The 25,705-nt window shown below is 42.4% G+C and overlaps 1 protein-coding gene across 4 annotated transcripts in view; it reads right to left on the reverse strand.

The window, feature by feature from the left end:
- The window catches only part of PARG (poly(ADP-ribose) glycohydrolase), a 124,032-nt gene that overhangs the window by 25,068 nt on the left and 73,259 nt on the right, over positions 1-25,705 (reverse strand). For all 4 annotated transcript variants that reach the window (XM_008269836.5, XM_089314178.1, XM_008269835.5 and 1 more), the window contains 4 exons: positions 24,074-24,153; positions 19,841-19,901; positions 16,359-16,434; positions 11,507-11,654 (listed from right to left, as the gene is read on the reverse strand). In XM_008269836.5, the coding sequence (XP_008268058.3) occupies positions 11,507-11,654; positions 16,359-16,434; positions 19,841-19,901; positions 24,074-24,153 (365 nt within the window). The remainder of the gene's footprint in view (positions 1-11,506; positions 11,655-16,358; positions 16,435-19,840; positions 19,902-24,073; positions 24,154-25,705) is intronic.

A 25,705-nucleotide genomic window follows, 5' to 3' on the forward strand; every position in this document is an offset into this window, starting at 1 on the left:
TGCTGTGGCTAGGGAGTGCAGTGGAGGATGGCCCAGGTGCTTGGGCCCTGCACCCCATGGGAGACCAGGAAAAGCACCTGGCTCCTGGCTCCTGCCATCGGATCAGCGCGGTGCGCCGGCCGCGGCGGCCATTGGAGGGTGAACCAACGGCAAAGGAAGACCTTTCTCTCTGTCTCTCTCTCTCACTGTCCACTCTGCCTGTCAAAAAAAAAAAAAAAAAAAAAAAAAGACAAGACTAATCTTCACTATGACTCATACTATGAGTAAAAATTACTTTGAAATAGAGCCCAGACATCAAAATAAAACATAAATGTAAGACTTCAGAATGAAACACAAATTTGCTTTATCATACTGGGGGTAGGGGAAAATGTTTCAGACTGGATAAAGAAAGCAGTGACAACAACATTTACAACAATAAATCCCAAACAGAAACTAGACCAGGCCAAAAGTAAACACTTTCACTCAGAGAAGTATCTTTAGGAAAATGCTTAGGCAAGACTGGAGGAAAAATATTTACAAAACAACTATCTGAAAAAGGACCTATATTCAGAATATTTGAAGAATTCTAAGGAGACAATAAAAATAATCCAATTTAGAAAAATGGGCATAAGACTTGAACATAAATTTCACAAAAGAGGATATACAATTGGCTACCAATCAAAGCCCATCAGAGAAATGCAAATTAAAACCAGCATGACATCACTAAATGGTCAAAAGAATCCATGCGTGGACTGTTCATAACACATTTTCCATGAGCTTTCTGAAGTACCCTAGTATATGAAGGACCTGGTGTGGGCCATTTTCCACAATAAAAAGTCAAAAGATTTAAAATTCACCTCAAAGTTCAGTCTATTATTTAGCATGCTTGGTTTTTTTTTTTTTTTTGACAGGCAGAGTGGACAGTGAGAGAGAGAGAGACAGAGAGAAAGGTCTTCCTTTGCTGTTGGTTCACCCCACAATGGCTGCTGCGGCCCGCGTGCTGTGGCCGGTACACAGCACTGATCCAAAGCCAGGAGCCAGGTGCTTCTGGTCTCCACGCGGGTGCAGGGCCCAAGCACTTGGGCCACCCTCCACTGCACTCCTGGGCCACAGCAGAGAGCTGGACTGGAAGAGGAGCAACTGGGACAGAATCCAGTGCCCTGACCGGGACTAGAACCTGGTGTGCCGGCGCCGCAGGCGGAGGATTAGCCTAGTGAGCCGTGGCGCCGGCCAGCATGCTTGTTCTTAAACATAATCCATACTTCAATTCCTGTAAGTGCATCTAGAATTTTGGGAAGACCCTTGATACATATTATGTATCAAGGAAGTAAGTATAAAATACACGCTGTTCTTGACACTGTAAGTAGAGCTGCTGGCCCCACCCACCCTGTGCTCCCATGGTACTTTGTACGTAGACAGTATCAATACAGCTCTTCACTGTAATGTAATGATAAATGTAATCTGAAAATCAACTGTATTTCCATAGAGTAGCAACAAATAATCGGGAGTAAATTAAAAAAAAAATCACAGTAGCAAAACAACAAATACTTAGGGATATGCCTGACAAAAATGTGGAAGAAGTATATCATGAAAAGCATAAAATAGTAGTAGGAAAAACAAACTTACTTAGCTATAACTTTTAAAGCTGTTTTAAAAAATATAATCTGATTCCCTCACTAGATTATAAATTGCTCAAGGGCCAGAATTATAAAATACTAACATTTTGTCTGCATTGTAACGCACCAACATGAGAGCAGGCTAGGGAGCAGATGCTTAGCCTGGAAGTTAAGATGCCCGTATCCCACAACACAGTGCCTGAGTTTACTTCTTGACTCTGGCCCCCGACATCGGGTTCCTATCAGCCATGTGGAGACCTGGATTAAGTTCTTGGCTCCTTGCTCTGACCCCAGCTTAGACCTGGCTACTGCAGGCATTTAGGAAGGGGACCAGCAGCAGGGAGCTCTTCCCCCGCCCTTTATTTCTCTTTATTTTTGCCTCTCAAATAAAAAGAGAAAAATTAAAAGTAGGTGAGTACTGGCCTAACACACAGAAAAAGCACTGTACTGAACTGGAAGGTACTTTGTGATTGACCTATAGAAGAAACATCTGCAAAGGCAGTACAGCACGGTGGAATGAGCACCACAGAGACAGGAGACCTAAGAAATCCACAATTCTTTACTAGTCACCTGATCTTGAGTAATCCAACTTCACTGGACTTAATTTCATCACCTGAAATTCAGTGTCGTTAATTATATTCATCCTGCTTCCCTCAGAGAATTGGTTGGAATCCAGGTAAGTTAAAAGTCTTAGCCGGCGCTGCGCCTCAATAGGCTAATCCTCTGCCTGCGGTGCCGGCACACCGGGTTCTAGTCCCGGTTGGGGAGCCGGATTCTGTCCCGGTTGCCCCTCTTCCAGGCCAGCTCTCTGCTGTGGCCCGGGAGTGCAGTGGAGGATGGCCCAAGTGCTTGGGCCCTGCACCCCATGGGAGACCAGGAGAAGCACCTGGTTCCTGGCTTTGGATCAGCGCAGTGCGCCAGCCGCAGCGGCCACTGGGGGATAAACCAACAGAAAAAGGAAGACCTTTCTCTCTCTGTCTCTCTCTCTCACTGTCCACTCTGCCTGTCCAAAAAAAAAAAAAAAAAAAAAAAAAAGCCTTTCAGGGGCCGGCACTGTGGTGTATGCAATAAATATGTGGCGCTGGCATCCCATGTTGGTGTTGGTTTGTGTCCCGGCTGCTCCTTTCGATCCAGCTCTCTGCGGATAGCCCAGGAAAGCAGTGCAAGTACCAGCGTGGGAGACCCTGAGGAAGCTCCTGGCTGCTGCCTTCCAATTGGCCCTGCTCCAGCCATTGTGGCCATTTGGGGAGTGAACTAGCTAGCGTATGTCTCTCCCTGTCTGTAACTCTACCTCTCTCAAATAAATAAATCAAATCTTTCAAAACCATAAAGTGGTCAGTATTGGTGTGGTTGGACTTCGTAACAGGGTAGACAAAACAAAGACAGATGACTCTTTATCTGGGGGTTCAAACTGACTGGGTCTACAGGTCTGAAAGGAACCAAGACAGCCAGGAACACTCCTGTTCTTTTCTGTTTTCTGCCCAGCAGTGGATAAACCTCATTATTCCTGTTCCTTAAAAAAAAAAAAACAATTTACTCTGACCTCTTAACTATGAAGACAAACAACTCGTTTGTCTTTTGGAAAACACAGCAGTTGAAAAATATAAAATATCAATGATTATGTTTCTACAACTGGGACGGCTTCACTCTTCTTTCCTGAAAGGAGTTAAGGTTAGATTAGTTTCCTTAGGGTTTGAGAAATCCAAAAGGCCACATATTGATGCTTTTGCTTTAAGCAGATTAAATCATGGGTTTTGCTCAGTCACCTTTCAAAATTCTGTTGACTGCTTGAAAAATAGATGCCTTTAACTTGTTTAAATTCAAATTTATTAATGAACTATGATGAAAATGCAAAGGTGAAGAGTAACAACAGCAAATGAGACAGACTGATTGGCCTTTGTGACAGCTGTCTCTAGAGATGGCCTGTAAAGCTTCACAAAGACCTTCACTTAAGGAAAAAACAAGAAGAAACCAATTAAAATCTTACCAAGAATTCATGACAGCTTCATGAGTTCTTAGATCTAGTAGTAAGAAATAATCTTATTTCTCATTACAATCAAAGTTTGCAATGGACAAGGAATTAAAAACACTTGGGAGATTTAAAAAATTCTATTTACTAATGGCTTGTGTGCCTGGAAAGGTGGACAGGGAAGTCACCCCTCCAGATTTGTATAGCATCACTTATATAATACAATGGTGATCACGCAATAGATACAACTTTTGTCTTTGAATTCTCATGAAACGTTTGATTTCCAAATACGTTTTTGGAACACTCTGATTCTGCATCTTTCTCTGTGAGTGGGGGTCTTCAGCACTGGGCTGTTTCTGCAGTGCAGGCACCTGCGGCACTGTAAACCCTGTAAGAAGATGGTACCAGGATGCTAAGCAATGGTGCCTACTTAGTCATTTCTGTCAGTTCTGCTGACACTTAGAAAAGAGGCAAGGGCTTGTGCTACCTGGGACAATCCGATGTACCACAGGGAAGGTTCTATGCGAGACACACGGATACTCTGCTCTCTAAGTTTTGTGTCTGAGCATCTGTTTTATGTGCTCTCCGCACAAAAACAAAGTAACTCCCAAAGCCACTCAGCAACCTTTGGTTTGGAAGTTATTTGCTGATGTTGTAGAGAAGACATGAGAAAGAGAGAAAGAGAAGACTGGAGTTTGGATTCTTTCCCCCACCCAAACTTCCTGAATGGTTTTAACTCATGGTGCCCCGGGCAGAATCACAGCAAGCATGGGGCTAACACTGTCTGGATAAAAGTATTTGCCTGGTTGCTTGACCTGTTTCATATCCATTTAAAAGTCTGATACCGACCAGATGTCCCACAATGCTGAAAAATTTAATTTATTTCCAATTTCTCAAACTCTTCTACAGATTCAGGCAGCATAGTCCCAGCCATTAGCGCACGAAGCCTGGATACATCATTGAAGGAATGGAACAGATCAAGCAGACAGATTGCAGTACATGGCTAAGAGTCTCCTAAGAAAGGGATGGCAGAAATCCAGACATCAAATAGATGATGAAATGGCCATTTCCATTAAGGGACATCACATCACAGATATTAATTAGGAGGCACTATAATAAAGTTAAGTGGATGTGGGAAAAAAGCTGAGTTAAGTCACCCCAAATGTCCTTAGCCTGAGGTAATTCCAGATCTGAAGGTGAGTCATGGATGTGCAATTTTCCACTCATTTTACAATGGCCACCGGTAATCAGACAACAGACATGATGCCTGAGCAATCTTTTTTTTAGATGGGGGACAAACTATTGTTAAAAAAAAAAATAGCATATATTCTGTTATTGGAAATGACATCTTTTACTTAGAGTAACATTAATGGCAGATGACATGAGACTTACTCCTGTCTGAGTACAAGAGAAATGAAGCAAGTGAAACAGATTAGCACTCAGTTTCAATGCCTAGGATTTTACTAAGTTTGTTTTGTTACTTCAAGGATGTAAACCCATCTTCAAAACTGATGGTTCTGGCAGGCGCCGTGGCTCACTTGGCTAATCCTCCGCCTGCAGTGCTGGTACCCCGGGTTCTAGTCCAGCTCTCTGCTGTGGCCCAGGAGGGCAGCGGAGGATGGCCCAAGTCCTTGGGCCCTGCACCCCATGGGAGACCAGGAGGAAGCACCCGGCTCCTGGCTTCAGACTGGCGCAGTGCTGGCCGTAGCAGCCATTAGGGGAATGAACCAACGGAAGGAAGACATTTCTCTCTGTCTCTCTCTCACTGTCTATAACTCTACCTGTTGAATAAAACAAACAAACAAACAAACAAAACACCTGATGGTCCCAATGGAAAGAAGCAGCCATCAAAGAGAGATGTACTCTTCTCTAAAAGGAGGAGGGAGAGAATTTCTACTTTGCTTATGGCCTTGTCTGAATACTGACAGTTTGTGAATTTAAAAGGCTTCCACAGTCTAGACAGCTCATGTCAAGAGCCTTGGATGGTCACTGACGTCATACATAAGAGTGTTAATTGTTAAATTAACAACAGGAGTCACTGTGTACTAACTCTCCATGCAGGACCTCTGTCTTCAATGAGTTGTATTATGAGAAGTAACTGTGATAACTTGTTCTCAAACAGTCTTTGTGTGTGTATGTGTGTGCAAATTGTTGAAATCTTTACTTAGTATAGAGTTGGTCTTCTGTTAATTGAAAATGAACCTTGGGGCTGGCGCTGTGGCACAGCGGGTTAACGCCCTGGCCTGAAGTGCCGACATCCCATATGGGCGCCAGTTCTAGCCCCGGCTGCTCCTCTTCCAACCCAGCTCTCTGCTGTGGTCTGGGAAAGCAGTAGAAGATGGCCCAAGTCCTTGGGCCCCTGCACCCGCGTGGGAGACCCAGAAGAGTCTCCTGCCTCCTGGCTTCGGATCGGTACAGCTCCGGCCATTGTGTCCATCTGGGAAGTGAACCATTGGATGGAAGACCTCTCTTTCTGCCTCTCCTCTCTCTATGTAACTCTGACTTTCAAATAAATAAATAAATCTTTAAAAAAATTAATCTTAATGGAGAATGGTACTGGGAAGGGGCGAGGGAGGAGAAAAGGGGGGTAGGAGTGTGGGTAGGAGGGCAGGTATGGAGGAAAGAATAGCTATATTCCTTAAGTTGTACATATGCAATTTTATTCCTTAAAAATAAATTAATTAAAAAAAACCTGATGGGACACTTTGTCCTAAGTCTCCAGGTCAAGCAAGTATAGCTTAAGTGCTAAAAATTGAAAGTCTTTTAAATTATGGTTTGCTACATGATTTGCTATATCTACTAAGGTATGGGTTTAATCACATCCCGGACCTTCAGACCTACATAAAATAGGATGAGACCAATATCCAAATTATTTAGTTGTGGTAATTCCTTACATGTTCACCTCCTCAGGACCTCCCAACTGACTCCTCCCTACGTACATATGTGATAACTAACAAACACAGACAGACGGCTGATATGGGAGCTGAGGCCATGTTGAGAAGAAAAGGGGTTTATTTTTCCATTTCAGTACAATTTGGATAACAACCTCAGAATTCTAGGTGAAATGTCACAAGTCATTAATTTCAAATACCTAACTAAGGGTCTACCCAAGAAGAAACTCTCTTGTTGAGGTTCCAATTTCAACTTCCTACATTGTCAGATAGTTAACCAGCTTTATTCTTTGCCTGACTTCACCAAACAGCAGTACAGAGGGAAAAGAACTAGTACGGAATGCCCAAATGGCGTGGAACAGCTCCCTGAAAGCAGTTTCCAATGGGTGTTCACAAAGGTAGGACAGCAGCAAAAACACTGGAGTAAAAACCTGAAAATTTCTTCCTCCAGGAAACCAACGAGAACACTGTGAGAAACAAGTTCTTGCAGGAATCTAGGGGGCGTGTATTCACGAAAAACCAGCTGAATATTGGTAATAAACAGAGCAAGCTTGGTGTTTGAATTTGCCCTAATTCTATCTCACTTCCCCAAGCTCTGTGGTCGCCTAAGAAAAACCACAACTGTCCGGACGGTTCGCGGTGAGAACCAGCAGGAGGGCTGCTAGCACGGGGGCAGGAGAGGATGAAGCTCTTTTCAAGCCCCCTTCTGAGCAGTCATTTTCTGACCTGTCTGGTACTCCCCTGGGAGACCTCACTTGCCCAGATGTGGAGCATGCCCACTGTGAAAAACCTAATCCCAAGGGTGCTGGATGAAAACAATTAATGGGCAAATTTTAACATAGTTTCATTAAATTAAATATTCATTTGGAAGTCAGAGTTACAGAGGGAAGGAGGCACAGAGAGAAAGAGAGAGTTTTCCATTCATTGGTTCACTCCCCAGATAGCCACAACAGCCAGGGCTGGGTCAGGACAAAACTAGGAGCCAGGAGTTTCTGCCAGGTCTCTCACACGGGTGGCAGCGACCCAGGGACTTGGGCCACCTTCTGTTGCTTTCCTAGGCCATTAACAGGAAGCTGGATCAGAAGTGGAGTAGCCAGGACATGACTGACACCCAAGGGTGATGCTGGCAACACAGGCGGCGGCTTCGGTGGTTTTACCCGCTTTGCCACAATGTGGCCCCAACAAGCAAGTTTCAACTCTGAGGCTACCCAAGGTGGTAGGTAATAGCTGGGGCGAACAATTAGGCTAATTAAAATGCATCAAAGGAAAAGCTGAGGAATGAGATGTCCCTAAGGGGTTTCGAAAAGTTCTAACTATTCCTGGGAATCTAAAAGGCCACCCAAATGCTCAGATGTGCAAATGCAGATGAAAACCATCCGCAACCACATCCCATCTGCCTGACCTGAAAGCTCTGTGAAGTTGGAAGCGGGACCTAAGGTAGTTTAAGGTAAGTTCCAGCAGGCAGAAAGAGCTGTTCAGCAAAGACTGAAGACTCACTGGTTGTAGGCATTAATGGACATTGCTCAATCGTTAGCTGACTAGGAACTCACTAAACAGAGACCTCAGTGGCCATATGGGAAAGAATACAGACTTTAAAGAATTGATTTAGGAATGTCATTAAACAAACAACGGATAGCAGCAATCTCCAATAAAGGGAAAGTATTGCCACAGAATGTTATTTAAAATGTCCAGTTTTCAACAAACTGTGATATGGAAAGAAATGAGAAATTATGTCTCATGCTCAGAAAAAAAAAAAAAAAACACACTCAATATTAACTGTCCCCTTGAAGCCCAGATGTTGGACTCACTAGACAAAGACTTTGTATCGGGGCCGGCACCATGGCTCACTTGGTTAATCCTCCACCTGCGGCAGTGGCATCCCATGTGGGCACCAGTTCTAGTCCCGGTTGCTCCTCTTCCAGTCCAGCTCTCTGCTGTGGCCTGGGTGGTCAGTGGAGGATGGCCCAAGTGCTTAGGACCCTGCACCTGTGTGGGAGACCAGGAGGAAGCACCTGGCTCCTGGTTTTGGATCAGTGCAATGCTGGCCATAGCGACCATTTAGGGAGGGAAGACCTTTCTCTCTGTCTGTAACTGTCAAAAAAAAAAAAAAAAAAAAAAAAAAAAGAAAGACTTTGTCTCAGCTATTCTAAATATGTCCAAAGAAATAAAGTATGAGAATGACATCTCTCAAGTAGAGAGCATTAACAGAGAGCTAGAAATGATTTTTCTTTTTTAAAAAGAACCAAATAGAAACTCTGAAGTTGAAAAATCCCATAACTGAGATACAGAATTCACTGGAGGGATTCAAGAGATGGGAAGAAAGAATCTGTGTACTTGAAGCTAGGTCAACTGAGATGATCTGATCTGAGGTTCAGAAAGAATAAAGAATGAAAACATACTCAGTTCCAGAGATCAGTAGGACATTATCAAGTCTGACAACATATACATAATTTGGAAGCCCCATAAGGAGAGGAAAGAAAGGGGCAGAAAGAATAACTGAAGAAACTAGTGGTTTCTTGATGACACATATTAGTCTAAAAATTCAAGAAACTTGGGACCAGAGCTGTGGTGCAAAGAGTTAAGCCACCGTCTTCAGTACCACCATCCCATATGGGTGCTGGTTTGAGTCCTGGCTGCTCTGCTTCTGATCCAGCTCCCCGCTAATGTACCTGGGAAAGCAGTGGAAGATGGCCCAAGTGCTTGGGCCACTGCACCCAGGTGGGAGACCGGCGGTATGAAGCTCCTGGCTTCAACCTGGCCCAGCTCTGGCCATTGCAGCCATTTGGGGGAGTGAACCAGAGGATGGAAGATTCTCATTCTCTCTCTCTCTGTGTAATTCTTTCAAATAAATAAATCTTCAAAAGTAAAAATTCAAGAAGTTCAATGAACCGCAAGATAAGATAAAATCAAAGATATCTGCATTTAGATACATCATAATCACACTGCTGGAAGACAAAAAGAGAGAAACTAAAAGAACAAAGCTTAGATTTTTCTCTAAAGGATGCCTACAAGTGTACCTGAGACAAGCGGGGTGGCTCCCGGATCAGAATTCGGAGTCCTCTGTCATGTACATCTCTGAATGTAACTTAGCTAAGCACACATTTCATGTAACTCCATGATCTCTGAGAATAACAATAAGCCAACTTCTCTACCAGGTGAGTGCTTAGTCTTTAGTACTCAAGGCAGTTATAGGGTCCATGTCGAAATAAGAAATCTACTTTTGCAGGAAAAAAAAACAGAAGCACCAACAATTGATAATGTGTTATGGCCTTTATGTGGGAATGCTCTTTTAGGTACTCAAATAAAGTGTTCACCTTACATGCAGTGGCTGATTAAGAGTTTTTTAAGGTCTATGAAGTGGGCCGGCACCGCGGCTCACTAGACTAATCCTCCGCCTTGCGGCGCTGGCACATTTGGTTCTAGTCCCGGTCGGGGCACCGGATTCTGTCCCGGTTGCCCCTCTTCCAGGCCAGCTCTCTGCTGTGGCCAGGGAGTGCAGTGGAGGATGGCCCAAGTCCTTGGGCCCTGCACCCCATGGGAGACCAGGATAAGTACCTGGCTCCTGCCATCAGATCAGCGCGGTGCGCTGGCCACGGCGGCCATTGGAGGGTGAACCAACGGCAAAGGAAGACCTTTCTCTCTGTCTCTCTCTCACTGTCCACTCTGCCTGTCAAAAAATTAAAAAAAAAAAAAAAAGATCTATGAAGTAATCAATTTTTTTGTAGCTGATTCGCAAAAAAACAAACTGTGATGTGATATTTCAGTCAAAAGAAACTTAAAATTTTTTTTAGTTTCTTCCACAGACATAAAGTATAAATTTGACTAAGTAATTTACCCCTGTTCTTCCTACCTTATTAACTTAAATCCCTGTGAGGCACTAATATAATAACACTTATTTGAGAATTAGAATTAGGGTAAACATAAGGTTACTGATTTATTTCTCCCCCAGTAAAGGTCACCACTGCATTGACTGTCCAAATGCTATAACTGTGCTTTTTATATTTATATAATGTCTTTACATTAAGGTATAACAAATTACTTTAAAAATTATTTTAAAAACTTTGAGAGGTGGAAAGACAGAGATCAATGCAGGGGGTCGGGGAGAGAGAAAGAGAAAGAGAAAGAGAAAGAGAAAGAGAAAGAAAAAGAGAAAGAGAAAGAAAAAGAGAAAGAGAAAGAAGCTGGGAACTCAATCCAAGTCTCCTGAGTGGGCAGCAGGGATTCAACCACTTGATTCATCACCTACTGCCTCCATCAGGGTGCACATTAGTAGGAAGCTGGAATCAGAAGCAGAGCCAGAACTTGAACCCAGGCACCCTAATACATGGGATGTGGGTATCCAGTCAGTGACTTAACCAGTAGATCAAATGCCCACACTATTTATGTATTTATTTTTTAAAGATTTATTTATTTAAAAGGTAGAGCTATAGAGAGATAATCTTCCATCCACTGGTTCAGTCTCCAAATGGCTGCAATGGCTGGAGCTTGGCTGATAGGAAGCCAGGAGCCAGGAGCCTCCCTCAGGTCTCCCCCAGGATACAGTGGCCCAAATACGCAGACCATCTCCCACTGCTCTCCCAGGTGCACCAGCAGGGAGCTAGATCTGAAGTGGAGCAGCTGGGCCTGAATTGGCACCCACTAGGGACAGCGGCTTTACCTGCTATGCCACAATGCAGACCTCACAATTTATTTTTAATGTAAACAGATCAAATACAGTGGAAGAATAATTGTACAATACATATTTAAAGGTATATCACATGATCATTTGAAGAACATTATTATATCATAAAATTTTAAGCTACAGAGAAACTGAATAGCTTTTATTCCTGGTCCTCAGATGAAGATGCCAAAGGTGCACTAAAATGTCTTGCTTGGGGGTAGGAAAGTTAAGACTGCAAAATTCCAAAAAGCAAACACAAATTACTGAATAAAAAAAATGATGGGACTCATGCCCAAGGAAGGGAGAAGCTCCACCTAGATGGCCTCTCGTCTGTGTGACAGATATCCAAAATGGGGAAAACTGCCCCTCGACCAGACTTCCCCAAACTAACCTGTGATAATAAGACATTCATTGTGATCCAGCACCTCAGTGAAGAGCCGTGAAACAATCAATTCGGGATTGATTAAAAAGCGGATTTCTTCTTGCACAAGTCCTGCACTGGTTACACCACCTCCAACAAAACGATTTGCAAAATCCACCTATTTGGGAAAATGTGGCATGTTAAGTGATGGTCTCACATACCTGCATATACAACAAAGAAGCACATGCCCTCAGCTCTAAGCTCTTCTTTACTATGAAAATCAATCACCAGATTAATAATGTTCCCAAGAACAGATGACTCTTCCTTGTATTCTTTCCATCTCATTGCACGCAGCCATCTCTGCATATTTCTATGGATCCTAAGCCTTTGAAAGAATGCACAAAATGGAGCTGTAGGGCCAAGTAGGTATTATTTAGACTCACGAGTATAAACTTTGTGCCCCAAGGGCCACAAATCCAAGTGAGAGCTTTATTTTCAGATTTCAAAGTCATTTCCCCACGCTGACCAATTTTCCTTCATATTTACATATTTACATGACTTTAAGATAGTTTTCCCTTTCTTGCATGATATGGCAACCAAACACTTGTGCTGAACACCTGGAAAGTTTAGTAACTGATTATATTTATGTGATCTTTTTCTCCTATGAAAGAATAAAGGGATGGAATTTTTGTTGTAAATTAAAACGCAAAACTGCAAACCACATGACCATTACAAACTATTTTTAAAAAAAGAAACTTAAGGAAAAAAAGAAATGAACTCCAATATAACAATGATACAGCTAAATCAGTAACTCCAATTTAGTTTGAAATTACATGTAAGTTTTATGTGGGAATACTATGATGGAGTCCTCAAGCTCCTACTGAGCTACATAATCCTCAAGAGAAAGCAAGCTCCATCTGCCACCATTATTTCAGTCTGTCTTAAACTTACTAAGCACTACAATATGTCAACACTATGCTAAGCTCTATGGCTCACTATGTAAGAAATGGTATCTATCTTATTCTGAGAGGTTAGATTATACACAAACACACACACACAAATGTGTGTAAATACACAGTCATACATAATACAAGTAAAACAGAATTTAGCAAGTACTGTAAGAGAGGCTGTTATATTTCCAAACTATTGTAAAATGAAAGATTTCTTAAAACTTGTTTGAGGGGCCAGCATTCTGGCGTAGCAAGTAGGGCCGCTGCCTGCAGTGCCGGCATCCCACATGGAAATGGCTGCTCTGCTTCCAATCCAGCTCTGCTATGGCCTGGGAAGGCAGTGGAAGATGGCCCGAGTGCTTGGGCCCCTGCACTTGCGTGGGAAGACCCAAAGGAAGCTCCTGGCTCCTGGCTTTGGATCAGCGTAGCCAACTGGGGAGTAAACTAGTGGATGGAAGATCTCTCTCTCTCTCTCTCTCTCTGCCTCTCCTTGTTTCTCTGCCTCTCCTCTCTCTGTCCAACTCTGACTTTCAAATAAATAAATCTTAAAAAAAAAAAACTTGTTGTGTTCTCTAGAGCAACTGGTACTTAATGATAATGTGAAGCCATTTTGAGGAATAAAATAAGCCTTTTGATATGTGAAAATATATGTGAAAAGACAGAAGTTAATAGAAGGGATAGTAGTCTTCTCTTCTCAGACAGGAGAGCTTAGAAAATAGTGAAGCACACCACTGACAAGTTCCCACAGAGAATCATATATTTGGCTCTGCAGTCTGGAGTACTAAAATCAATAGTAAACAACCAGAGTAACTATATTTATATATTATAATTTTGGTGAGACTCGTTTGTGGGTTAGAATTAGTTACCTACTACTGAGTGATTCAGAGTTTCAACTATTCAGTTTAACAAATATTTACTGAGTAGTGTGCCAGGACTCACGTGATACCAAGATGAACCAGGTTTGTCATTCCTGGACTCACAACACTCATAATCTAGATGACAGTCAGGCACTTAAGCAGAATAACAGGACTATGTAAGAATCGATCAGTATGTATTTGGTATTTCCTAAATAATACAGTTAAATAAAACTGGATGGAGCCAGCATTGTAGCATAGCAGGTAAAGCTGCTGCCTGCAATGCTGGCATCCCATATGGGCCTCAGTTCATGTCCCAGCTACTCCACTTCCAACCCAGCTCCTGGCAATGGCCTGAGAAAGCAGTGGAAGATGGCCCAAGTGCTTTGGCCCCTGCACCCATGTGGATCTGGAAAAAGCACCAGGTTCCCGGCCTGGCCTGGCCCGGCCCCAGCCACTGTGGCCATCTGGGGAGTGAACCAGCAGATGGGAGCTCACTTGCTCACTCTCTCTCTCTCTCTTTGTTAACTCCAAGTTTCAAATAAACAAATAGAAATAACAAATAGAAATAACCAAACAGAAAAAATAAAAACCGAATCATGGGAGGAGGATGAAGAGCTTTAACAGGACAGGCATCATTCGATCCATGGTTAGCAGATATGCAGCCTATGGGAGCAGCTTCCACGAGACAATGGCGAACACCTAATGCTGCATGAGTGGAGGAAAGCAGACGCTCAGGGTCACCTGCAGTGTGGTTTGTGGAGGGTGATGGTGGCCTGAGGTCTAGCCAAGTCTAACTCAGTTCTGAAGGTCCTGGGAAAGACTCATGTGACAACTGGATATAATGAGGTGGACAATTCAGGCTGGTGTTTAAAGAATAAATCGGAGAAGTAGAAAACCAAAAGCAAAGAGGCTGGTTAGGTGACTCTTGAATAGTTTTGGGGCCCACTACCAGGGCCTCAAATAGGACAGTGGCAAAGTCAAAGACGAGAGACTCAAGAAGGAAGTAAAATGGATAGCCCTGAAAATTCAGAATACGGCGGAGTGCCTACAAGTACAACGGCACTATGAATACAAATGAGAGGCAGAGGCCTGAGACTGGCCTAACTGAATTTCTACTGGAGGAGGGGACGTGACTAAAATAACAGATAAGCTCTATCTGACTTATGTACTCCTTAATAATGACCATGCAATAGACTCAATGCTCATGCCATTGTTCACCCTTTGAATAAAAGGCCAACAACAGTTATACTTGAAAGGTGTGTATAGAAATAAATACACTAAACACAGTGTCTCTCAAGACAGGAAGTCTTTTAGAAAAATCAAAGTTTCTACTACTTAAAAAAGTTCTTGATGAAAGACTCTGTATAACAGGTGAGAAATCTGGTCCTGTACCTGGCAACAAGTAGGAGTGATTATTTTTAGCCTGTCATTTCCCAAGTCTCTTGACTTTAAAGCTGCTTGTTCAGATTACTCAGCTTCTGAATTAGAACTTGATGAAAAGAGAAATGATAACACTCCTCAAAGAGGTTTTGTTGTTGCATTCAGCATAATGTAATTTACATGCTATACAAGGAGCTCTATGGCACTGCAATACAATATGCCCCCATCTCCTGGGGGGACGTGGCAGGGGTAGGGAGAGCAATTAATAGTGCCAGAAGCTTTTACACTATTCTTTTAATCTACTGAGGTCTCACATTTCATCTATAATATATTCGAGCAAGGGGGAGAATCTCGACCTTGACTGTGGTTAAATAATTCTTGGTGGAAGTGCATTGTAGCGAAAGGTCAGCATTCCTGCTGTGCTAACTAGCGGCAGCTTTGTTCAGTTCTTGTGTATTATGACTCCTTCAGCTTATCCAAGACTTTAATGTAGGTAAAAACTTCGTTGAAAAGGAAATGTGGGAGGAAATGTGACATTCATCTGAAACAATTTTTAAGTATATTTAACTTTTTTAAGTTGAAGAAGTATATGATTAAGCACAAATTAAACAGGACAAATATTCATTCAATTGTCCTAAGGATTTGGGTTTATAAGCTCAAGTAGTAATTGCAAGAAGGGATTTAAAACAAAACATGGTTTGTCTCTGAAGATTTTAATCACAAATATGTTCAAATGCAACACCATTCTAAAAAGAATTGTATTAATCAGAGAACATATGTATGTAATAACTAGCCACATATAAATCAGTCTAGTGACATTACAATAAGCATTGTTATTCAAACAAATCAGTCCATGTTTAGGCAACTGCTTTGTTTAGCTCCTGACCTAATATAAGCATCAAAGATCTAAGGGGAAAGATTAGCTATTCCCAGTTCACATTTAGATGATGTACAGCTTCCTTCAAAGAAAACTAAATTCACAATGCTCTTATAAGTAGGATAAAAACACAAAACAGTAACATTTTGTCCTTGATTACTGAATTTTAAAAATCGCTACAAATCAAAAGGAAAATACGGACTCAGGGTAGGTGTTAAGAATATTTTAAAGCTAGATACATGTAGTGTTTTGTTAACCCATTTTCCAAAAAGATTGGAAACATGAAGTTAGCTAACAGATTAACAGCAAAGACTGAGGGTGGACAGAGAGTCACTACTCTTTAAGAGGGAAAGACATCAGCAATCAGTGTTGGCTCATGTGCCTACACCTGCCACATATGGCAAAGAGGCCTTTCTGATAAGCCTAGACTCAACAAGGCTGCTGGTGGCAAAAGGACATCTCAAGGTGGTCATCACTTGGACCAGAGCACGATCTTTTCTAGACAAGAATAATGCTGCGTGGTGACAGCTTGGCAAGACCATACCTTGGGCACCTCCTCCACTGTCAACCTGCAATCAACGTCTGAACTGAGAGGACCGACGCTGTCCAGATCTGGAGATCTTCCGTCAGAGGCTGTTTCACAGAGGCACACGTAAGCAGAGCACCTGCTGCCACTGACAGCCCTGCCCAGGCTGTCAGTCAGCTGCTTGCTGTTCTCCATCCTGCCATCATGCTTCTTTGCATTAAGTCAGTTTAGGGGACAAACAAGCAGCTTCTCGAATTCCCTGGACGCGACTCACTCGCAGAGGCTTGCCTACCTGTAGCATGCCGCGACCATTCCCTTCTATGGTGCCCTCGTGAGTGACGTGCAGCCGTGTCAGGGGTTTCTCGCACCTACGGTATAGATATGTATGCATTTTTAATGATAAGTAATTAATTTTGGATAAATATGAAAATAAAGATCAGTACACAAAACTGAGATCATCCCAAATCTCTTGCAGAACACATGCCTAATGTTAACATTATTGGATCCGACCTCTCACACTTTTTCTTGTTCAAATATGCAAATATACACGCTTCAATCACAATGAAGTTTTGAAGCCTGCCTTTCCTGCACATAGCATCAAAAGACAACTAAAAAGCTTCTCAAAATGTAAAAAATTAAGATCTATGAATTTTTTTTTAAGATTTATTTATTTGAAAGTCAGAATTACACAGGGAAAGGAGAGGCAGGAGACAGACAGAGGTCTTCCATCTGCTCATTCACTCCCCAAGTGGCTGCAATGGCCAGAGCTGCACCGATCTGAAGCCAGGAGCCAGGAGCTTCCACTTGGTCTCCCACGTGGGTGCAGGGCCCAAGCACTTGGGCCACCTTCCACTGCTTTCTTAGGCCATAGCAGAGAGCTGGATTAGAAGTGGAGCACCAGGACACGAACCAGTGCCCATATGGGATGCCAGCACTGTAGGCGGCAGCTTTACCCGCTATGCCACAGCGCTGGCCCCAAGATCTATGAATTTTATTATTGTGTCAGAGTTAGTAACAAATCAAAAAATATACAGACATTTGGCAATAAATCATGATTCTCAGATGGGTTGTTTGTTTAAAGATTTATTTATCTGAAAGAATTACAGAGAGGTACATCCCCACCCCCACACAGAGACAGAGGGAGAGAAAGAGAGAGAATTCGTCCATCTGCTAGTATACTCTCCAGATGGCTGCAACAGCCAGGGCTGGGCCAGGCTGAAGCCAGGAGCCAGGAGCTTCATTTGGGGTCTCCCACATGGGTAGCAGAGGCCCAAACACTTGGGCCATCATCCATTGCTTTTCCAAGGACATTCACAGGGAGCTGGATTGAAAGGTGAGGAGCCAGGACAGAAACTTGTGCCCCTGTGGGATGCCAGTGTTGTAGGTGGCAGCTTTACCCATTATGCCACAATGCTGGCCCTATGGATGGCTCTTATTTCACTAGTTCGTAACTGTGTGTGTGTATAATCATCTTGATTAAAATACATGCCACAGGGACCGGCACTATGGTGCAGTAGGCTAAGCCTCTGCCTGCAGTGCTGGCATCCCATGTGGGTGCTGGTTCATGTCCCAGCTGCTCCACTTCTGATCCAGCTCTCCGCTATGGCCTGGGAAAGAAGCAGAATATGGCCCAAGTCCTTGGTCTGCTTCACCCATGGGGGAGACCCGAAAGAAGCTCCTGGCTCCTGGCTTCAGATCTGCCCAGCTCCGGCCGTTGCAGCCATTTGCGGAGTGAACTAGAGGATGGAAGACGACAGACTTGTTTCCTTTTTCTGAATCCTTCTTCTCTAGCCATTTTACATTTAGAGGGAGAACACAGTAGGGATACTATTGAAAAGATTAAGAAATAGGATACATAATTCTCTAGGCTACTTATCAGTCAGGAATTCAAAACAGAAGCTCCATCTTTTGTCAGCTGGCACACTTTATAACATAAGTTTTCAGTAAAATTAAGAAATTATTAGAAACTGACTTTTTTGTCTGTTTTACACATCCTGCAACTCCTTGATAGGTCTCCCCTTCTGATGCCAGCAATCCCAGCCCCTGAAGCCAGGCTAAGGGATTTGCTGATCCTCAGGGCTAATGGTAAGATGCCAGAAACTGGGAATTCAGAAAAGCCTCTGCCTTCCCGGTGCTATCACAGTCCCTCACCCTTGGGAGCATCAGTAATGTTCATTTCTTCACCCGCCTTTCAGTGCATGCATGTTTCTGGTTCTGCAGAGTCTAGGAAGAGGATTTTAAGTATATTCAAACTCACAAAGCAGCTCCAACAAAAGAGATGAACGAAGTAAGCCAGAAAAGAGATCAAGTTAAACTCTACAGTTCAAAGTTAAGGGGACAATCCTGGTACTTCCTGAGGCAGTTACTGGCTCAGTGACAGTAGCTTTGCCTGTCTGTGCATTTCGACCTGTCCCTTTCATCCCACCTGGCAGTGTCCAAATGGGCGTCCTTTCACATGTGGAGTAGAAATCCTGGGGCTGAATTGAAAATAAGCCCCTTAAAAAATCTGTGAAATCTAACAGAAGAATGAAGAAACAATCTTCTGTACGTGCACTGGGCCAGATGGCCAGCAAAACAGAACCCTTAGTTCCGGGCACTCGAGTGACCAACAAATGGAGGTGCATCAAGAGCAGGTTTAAGATCCAGGATTTGTGTGTACTGCTAGAAGTGACAGCAGGAGCCGACCTTGTGGAGCAGCAGGCTAAGCAACACTGCTGCAATGCTGGCATCACATATGGGCACCAGTTCAAGTTCCAACTGCTCCATTTCAATCCAGCTCCCTGCAAATGTGCCCAGGAAGGCAGCAGAACACCACCCAAGTGCTTGGGCCCCACAGCCATGGGGGAGACTTGATGAAGCTCCTGGGTTGGGACGTCAGCCTGGCCCAGCCCCAACTGTGGCAGCCATCTAGGGAGTGAACCAGCGGATGGAAGATTTCTCTCTATCTATCTCCCTCTCTTTCTCTGTAACTCTGCCTTTCAAATAAATAAACATAAATCTTTTTAAAAAACCAAAAAGTGACAACACGCCAAGCAAGCATTTTTAAGATACAACAAGGAGGGCTGACTATGAATATTAAAGAAAATTTGAAATTGGAAGGAAGAATCAGGAGTGGGGAGGGGGAGGGATTCTTTAGAGGACAAGATATTTAAGCAAATAAAAGGGTTAGCTAATAACCCAACAATGGAACAGACCAAGGTGAACTTTCCATCCCTGAAGCTGCCCCGTCTCCCTGTGTTGCAGGTACTACAGAGTGACTGATACGACTTCCTGGGGTCCCTTTCATCTCTAATATGTCATGATTCCAAAATGCTATTCATATTCTCTCCCTTTTCTACACAGTATCTCTTTATATTTCAGTTATACAAAACAAATAAAAGAATGGCAAAATCTCCTCCCAGACTTTTCCTCTAGAAAGAAAAGCCATAAAACACAAACACTAACCAAAAATGGGAATGAGGAGGCACATTTGAATTTTAGGGTTCATTTAGTATTTGTGTCTTCACACACAAAACAACTTAATTCTACACAGGACTTTGCTCAGAAGAAAAATCTAAGGCAAAATGGTAAAACTCAGAGTTGGAGGTATACTTAAAAGGCATAGCTTTTCTAATGATGGGAGCTATCAATGCATCTTTCATGAGAAGAAACTCCTTAGTACCAGGGCAACGAGAGGCTGGAAACCATCTTTCCAAAGGCTGTAAGATAAGAGTCCTCTCATGGTAAGAGTCCTTCTAATTCTAAAGGTCCAGGATGGCTTTTTATTATCATTACCTTTCCCAGTCGGGAAAATCTTCAAGACTCTGTCTTGTGAATGTCACCAACCCAGTAGGCTCTACAAAAGCAAAAAAAGAAAAACACACTCAAAATAAGTTTTAATTTTGAAATGACTATGTACATGTATGTGGATGCGTGTGCGCGCTCTCTCTTTCTCTCTCTCTCAGTAGAAGGATGAGTCTAACAGTGGATGTAAAATCAGTCCGCAAAGTCCCGGCCTAGTGTTGAAATACAGGTGTCCCTCAGTAATCCCAGGTGATTGGTTCCAGGGCAAGCCCTCCTACCAGGATCAAAACCTGAGATGCTCAAATTTTTCACATAAAAAATGGTGTACTGTTTGCATATAACATACTGACATCCTTCTGTGTACTTTAAATTAGTTCTCAATAACGTGTAATACTTAATACAATGAAATGCTATTGTAGATAGTTGTAGTACTGTATTCCTCAGGGAATTTTTTCCCCCCCCGATATTTTTGATGTGAGATTGGCTGAATCCACAGATGCAGAACCCATGAATACAGAAGACTGACTGGTTTTAAGTAGTATTAACTTTACGTTATAAAGTTCTTTTATAAAATAATAAGTCCACAGTGAAAAAAACTATACAAAAAATAGCACAATAGCAGGATCTGATTGCTGGTACTTTCTGGTACAGTTTTTTAAACTGAACACATTTTATTAAAAAAAAAAAGCATTAAAAAGGTGTATAGTTGGTATAACTTAAATGTAATAAAAACAAAGTCCCTTTCAAAGAGAAGGTTTAACACCACACTCAAAGACTGGTAAACAGACATATATCCATATACTTTATGGTCAAGTGCAATGTCTGAGATTTAAAAGGAAGCACATCTTTCGGAGTCAGCACAGCGAAATCTCTGGCCTAGCTGACAGGCAGCTGTTCTACTGATAAGGGTGCACCTTAGGTGAGGGAGGAATGTCATTTTCTAAGTTTAGAGAAGACACATTTTTAAAGAAGTAATAGATTTGAAATGATTCAAATGAAATCTTAACACAGACAATAATTTTAGAGGGTAAGATCTTTTTTCATTACTTACTTTTTTTTTTTTTTTTTTTTTAAATAAAAGCCAGTGGCAAAAGCAACAAATAAATCAGTGGGCCAGAAGTAATCTGTCTGATTCAAATCAAACAAAAAACTAAAAAGGCCAGGCCATTTCTGTTTTCTTCTGTAAAGAAAAAGAAAGGCTCTTAAGCAAAGAAAGAGATGTCAGGAACTATTAGTGCTGGTGTCATGGAGCCCACTGCAGGCTTGGCAATCACTCCATTCCTACAGACAACTCCACATTTCTTTGCTCTCAGTCACAAGCAGTGACAACTCAAAAATCAGGAGGAAGAGTTGTCTAAGGAACAGAATATTTTGTCAATATGAGTCTGAAAATAATTTTAGATATCAAATTCCAAGATAAATGGGCATCATATTCAAAATTCACAAGAAAGAAGTCAAACAATTCAAACATCAGATGTGCAACTCTTTTAATAGAAAACTGACATTTGTCTTTTCGTTTCACAATTTGGCAGAGAAGTCAGAACATTAAGCGTCCTTCGACTTTCAAATAAATAAATCTTTTAAAAAAAGATATTGAGAGAAATTCATAATCGCCATGAGCAAGTTAAGAAACTGTCTGCTTCCACCACAAAAAGGCAGCCTTCATCTCAGAGCACAGTATTTTGGTTACCAAATAGTTTCCTTCATAAAAGCACAATATATACCTTACTGAGCTGATCAATGTTTAAGCATCTGATCTATAAGATACTTTATCTGAAAATACACTATGGTGAAAATGATTTAATTGTGGGTGATTTTTAAAATCTTTCAGTCTCAGGATCCTCATCAGAAACACAAGCATAAAATGTGGATGTTTAACTACACTGAAAAGTTGGTTCCGATGGAATTATATTTTATCAATTCTACAAAGCAGGCTTTTTCACATGTTAAGTTTCTGAACCAGGACTACCTTTTTTTTTTTTTTTTTTTTTTTTTTTTAAAGATTTAGAAAGGCAGAGTTAGAAAGAGACAGAAAGACCTTCTATCCACTGGTTCACTCCCCAAATGGCTGCAATGGCTGGAGCTAGGCTGATATGAAGCTAGGAGCCAGGAGCTTCTTCTGGGTCTCCCACACGGGTGGCAGGGGTCCAGGTACTTGGGCTACCTTCTGCTGCTTCCCCAGGTACATTAGCAGGGAGCTGGATCAGAAGTAGAGCAGCCAGGACTCAGATCGGCACTCAAAGGGGATGCTAGCACCGTGGGTGGCAGCTTTAGCAGCTATGCCACAGCACTGGCCCCTGGACCACTTTTTTTTGTTTACAGATAATGGTGATCTTGCTGGGTCTGCTGCCAAGTCCAATATTCCCTGAGAAGATACACCTCTGCTTCTGCCTTCCAAGGTCTTAATCACATCCTCTGTGGCTGGCCTTTGTGGGCCGCACGGTCTGATTCCAGACTCCACACCTGGGGCTTGTGTCTCAAATTCTCAGTGGAGATTTCCTGCCCTCTCTGTTCAGTGTCAAGGTAAAGATTTGCAAGTTTCTTTACTGTCCTGTTTCTGCAAAGCCAGGTTACTTTCTCCTTCATGCTTAGTCTGAGAGTACAGACTTTAGTTTACCAGCCTCGTGTGACAGGTTTCCAGTTAGACTCCTCATCCTTCTGAGAGGTATGCAGTGTGCTGGCACTTCCAGCCACCTGTGATGGCTCAAAACTAACTGATGCAACGGATTTAAATAGATTACTGCAAAACCTCTTTATTCCCCTTAGTGTTTCCTCCTAAAGTCATTAGCTTTACATCCTGAAAACCTACAGCAATGTTTCACCGTATTTCTACAAAGAACTAAGTTACCATGCATAGTAAAAAAGCCTAGAAATCAAATGTTTAAATATTTTTTATGTCTTGAATCTAATTCCAAATACTCATGACGACTTATATACTTCTAGCTGAAAAAACAAACTCCTAGTTTTTGAAATCCTAAAATTTAGAACAGCAAGCTAGCTTTCAGAGAAGATATATATAATTTGATCCCCAGGATGAAAAGTAAACTCTGAATTATTTGGTTATAATAATTCTATTTAGACATAGAGTAGCAAAAAATAGTCACTTTCCTATCAAATCACTACAAATTCTGATTTCATTTTAAGTCTCATAAGCTTGAATGATCGGTATTCTCCTTAACACCTCATTTGGTATAAGCTGTCAAAAACAATAATCTACATCAAAGATGCATATGATTTTTTCCTTTAATACCAAAATCCTGACAAATGATTTCTTTCCAAAACTTTGAACAATGTCCAACAACTAAAAATTTTAGGGGAAAGATGAGAAGGATAATATAATGCAAAATTAAAAAGAAGGAAACTAGAAAAATGACCTTAAAACGATACAAAGACATGTTTTAAGACAATTCCACAAGCGGAATGAGAACAACGGAAAAGAACCCATTTCTCCTGACTAGACCTTATCAGCCAAAGGAAACTTTTCAAGTGTCCATGTTTGCTTTACAACTTCTGGGGAAAAGACTACCTATTGATAGTGGCTAATAATATTCACTCAGCATATACCTTCCTGCTTACAGCTGATAAATAGCCAGTGAGGTAACTGTCATTACTACTTTATTTCACAGATAAGGAAATGGAAGCTTACAGGTATTAAGAAACTTGATCATGGTCATTCAGCTCCTAAGTAAGTGTAGCTACACTTCATTCTCGGGAGGTTCTCTCCCACACTGACTCGGGGTGCAACATTAGGTCCTGGGAAAGCCCACAAGAGGAGGGCACATGTGTAAGCACTAAGTCCAGCACAGTTGTACAAGAACTCTAGAGAGGGCTTGGGGCACAGAAGAGGAATGCACAGGAAAATAGGAAATTAGCTGACCCGAGTAAATACACTTCAGCTAGTTCTTTAAATAAAGAGCATCCAAAACGTATTTCCTGGCTAACACACCTTCTTTTTAAAGTATCAGTTTACTGGCTTTACTCATGCAGATGCTTTGATAGATATCACAGATTTCAAAGTATATGGGGCTGATGTCAGAGTATATAACCCCCTTCCACACACACACACACACACACACACACACATTCACAACACACCGTCGCTATTTCATTCAAAGTAGTTTGGGCAGAAAGGTGTACTTTAAACAGGAAATGCTTCTCACATGTCACTTGATTTGAAATATCCCTATCAGCATGAAAATTACAGTAAAAATGAAAGGAATTTACTTCTCTCTGTGACTCTTCTAAAGTAGCAGAAGAGCGTTTTAAGCTTCTCTGGTTTCCTTGGTGAACGTCCTTCAAACAACCTGAAAGAGACCAAAAATACAAGTGGGTGGAGGAAGATTAAAAAGGCCCTAGTAACTCACAAAACACTAAAGCTGGTTGTTACCAAGTAATAAAAAGAAATTCTGTAGAGAGAGCTGGAAACCGGATTGGACGCGAGGGCCTCTGGAGAGGACGGAAGCCAACTACACCAGGTTCCCTGGCGCTGCTCAGTCAGGGACACTCTCCACCCACTGCTGCTGCTGCTGCTTTTTCTCTTTTAAAGATTTTATTTCTTTATTTGAAAGTAAGAGTTACAGAGAGAGGAGGAGTGAGAGAGAGAGAGAGATCTTTCATCTGCTGGTTCACTCCTGAGATAGCTACAACGGCCAGCGCTGGGCCAGGCTGAAACCAGGAGCCTGGAGCTTCCTCCAGGTCTCCCATGAGCATAGCAGGAGCCCAAACATCTGGGCCCTCTTCCACTGCTTTCTCAGACCATTAGCAGGGAGCTGCACCAGAAGTGGCCGGGAAACACATGGGATGCTGGTGTCCCAGACAGCAGCTGTAACTGCTACACCTTACTTCTTCCCCACATTACTTCCTCCCCCCAGGGAGAAGGTAGCATCTTGTGCCCCAAAGTCCACTGAGGTCAGTCTGTTAATGCACAGCTGGCTTCCCAGTGGTAGATACTATTTATAATTCATAACATTACTAGGCAGTTACATAACTAACAAAACCAGTATCAAAAACTCCACATTTGTATGTTTGTGGTAGAGTGGAGGTGGGGAAAGACAGGCAGGTATGACAAGATAGCAGGGGCCATGCAATCCTTGGAAATTAGGCGAAGCAACCTTGTTATGGACCAAATGTTTGTGACTTCTCAAAATTCCTACGCTGAAAGCCCCATGTGACTGTATTTGGAACAGTAATGGTTAGATGAGGTCTTAGATTAGGGTGGGTCCTAACTGGACAGGATTGGTGTTCTTTCTATTTTTTTTTTTAAGGTTTATTTATTCACTTGAAAGGCAGTTACACAGATGGAAAGAGACACAGAGATCTTCCATCGATTGGTTCACTCCCCAAATGGCCACGATGACCAGGACTAGGCTAGGTCAAAGCCAGGGAGCTGGATGTGGAACACTCAGGTCTCCAACTGGCTCCAATACGGGATGCTGGCATTGTAGGCAATGGCTTTACCCCCTAGGCCCCTCCTGATCATCTTACAAGGGTACCACTCCTAAGGCCAGTTTTGTGGTATAGTGGGTTAAACCACCACCTGCAATACTGGCATTCCATAAGAGTACTGGTTCAAGTCCTGGCTGCTCCACTGTCAATCCAGCTCCCTTCTAATGTGCTTGGGAAAGCAGAAGTGCTTGGGGCCCTGCCACCCATGTGGGAGATCCAGATGAAGCTCCTGGATCCTGACTTCAGATAGGCTCGGCTTCAGCCATACTGGTTGCTTGGGGATTGAACCAGCAGATGGAAGACCTTCCTCTCTGTCTGTCTGTCTCTCTCTCTCTCTAAACGCTGGCTTTCAAATAAATAAATCTTATACATAAAATAAAGAGGATGAGACGCTGGAGGGCCCTCTGGGCC

This window comes from Oryctolagus cuniculus, chromosome 15, assembly GCF_051225735.1.
Source record: "Oryctolagus cuniculus isolate XC-2025 breed Fujian yellow rabbit chromosome 15, ASM5122573v1, whole genome shotgun sequence".
NCBI classification, from domain to species: domain Eukaryota; kingdom Metazoa; phylum Chordata; class Mammalia; order Lagomorpha; family Leporidae; genus Oryctolagus; species Oryctolagus cuniculus.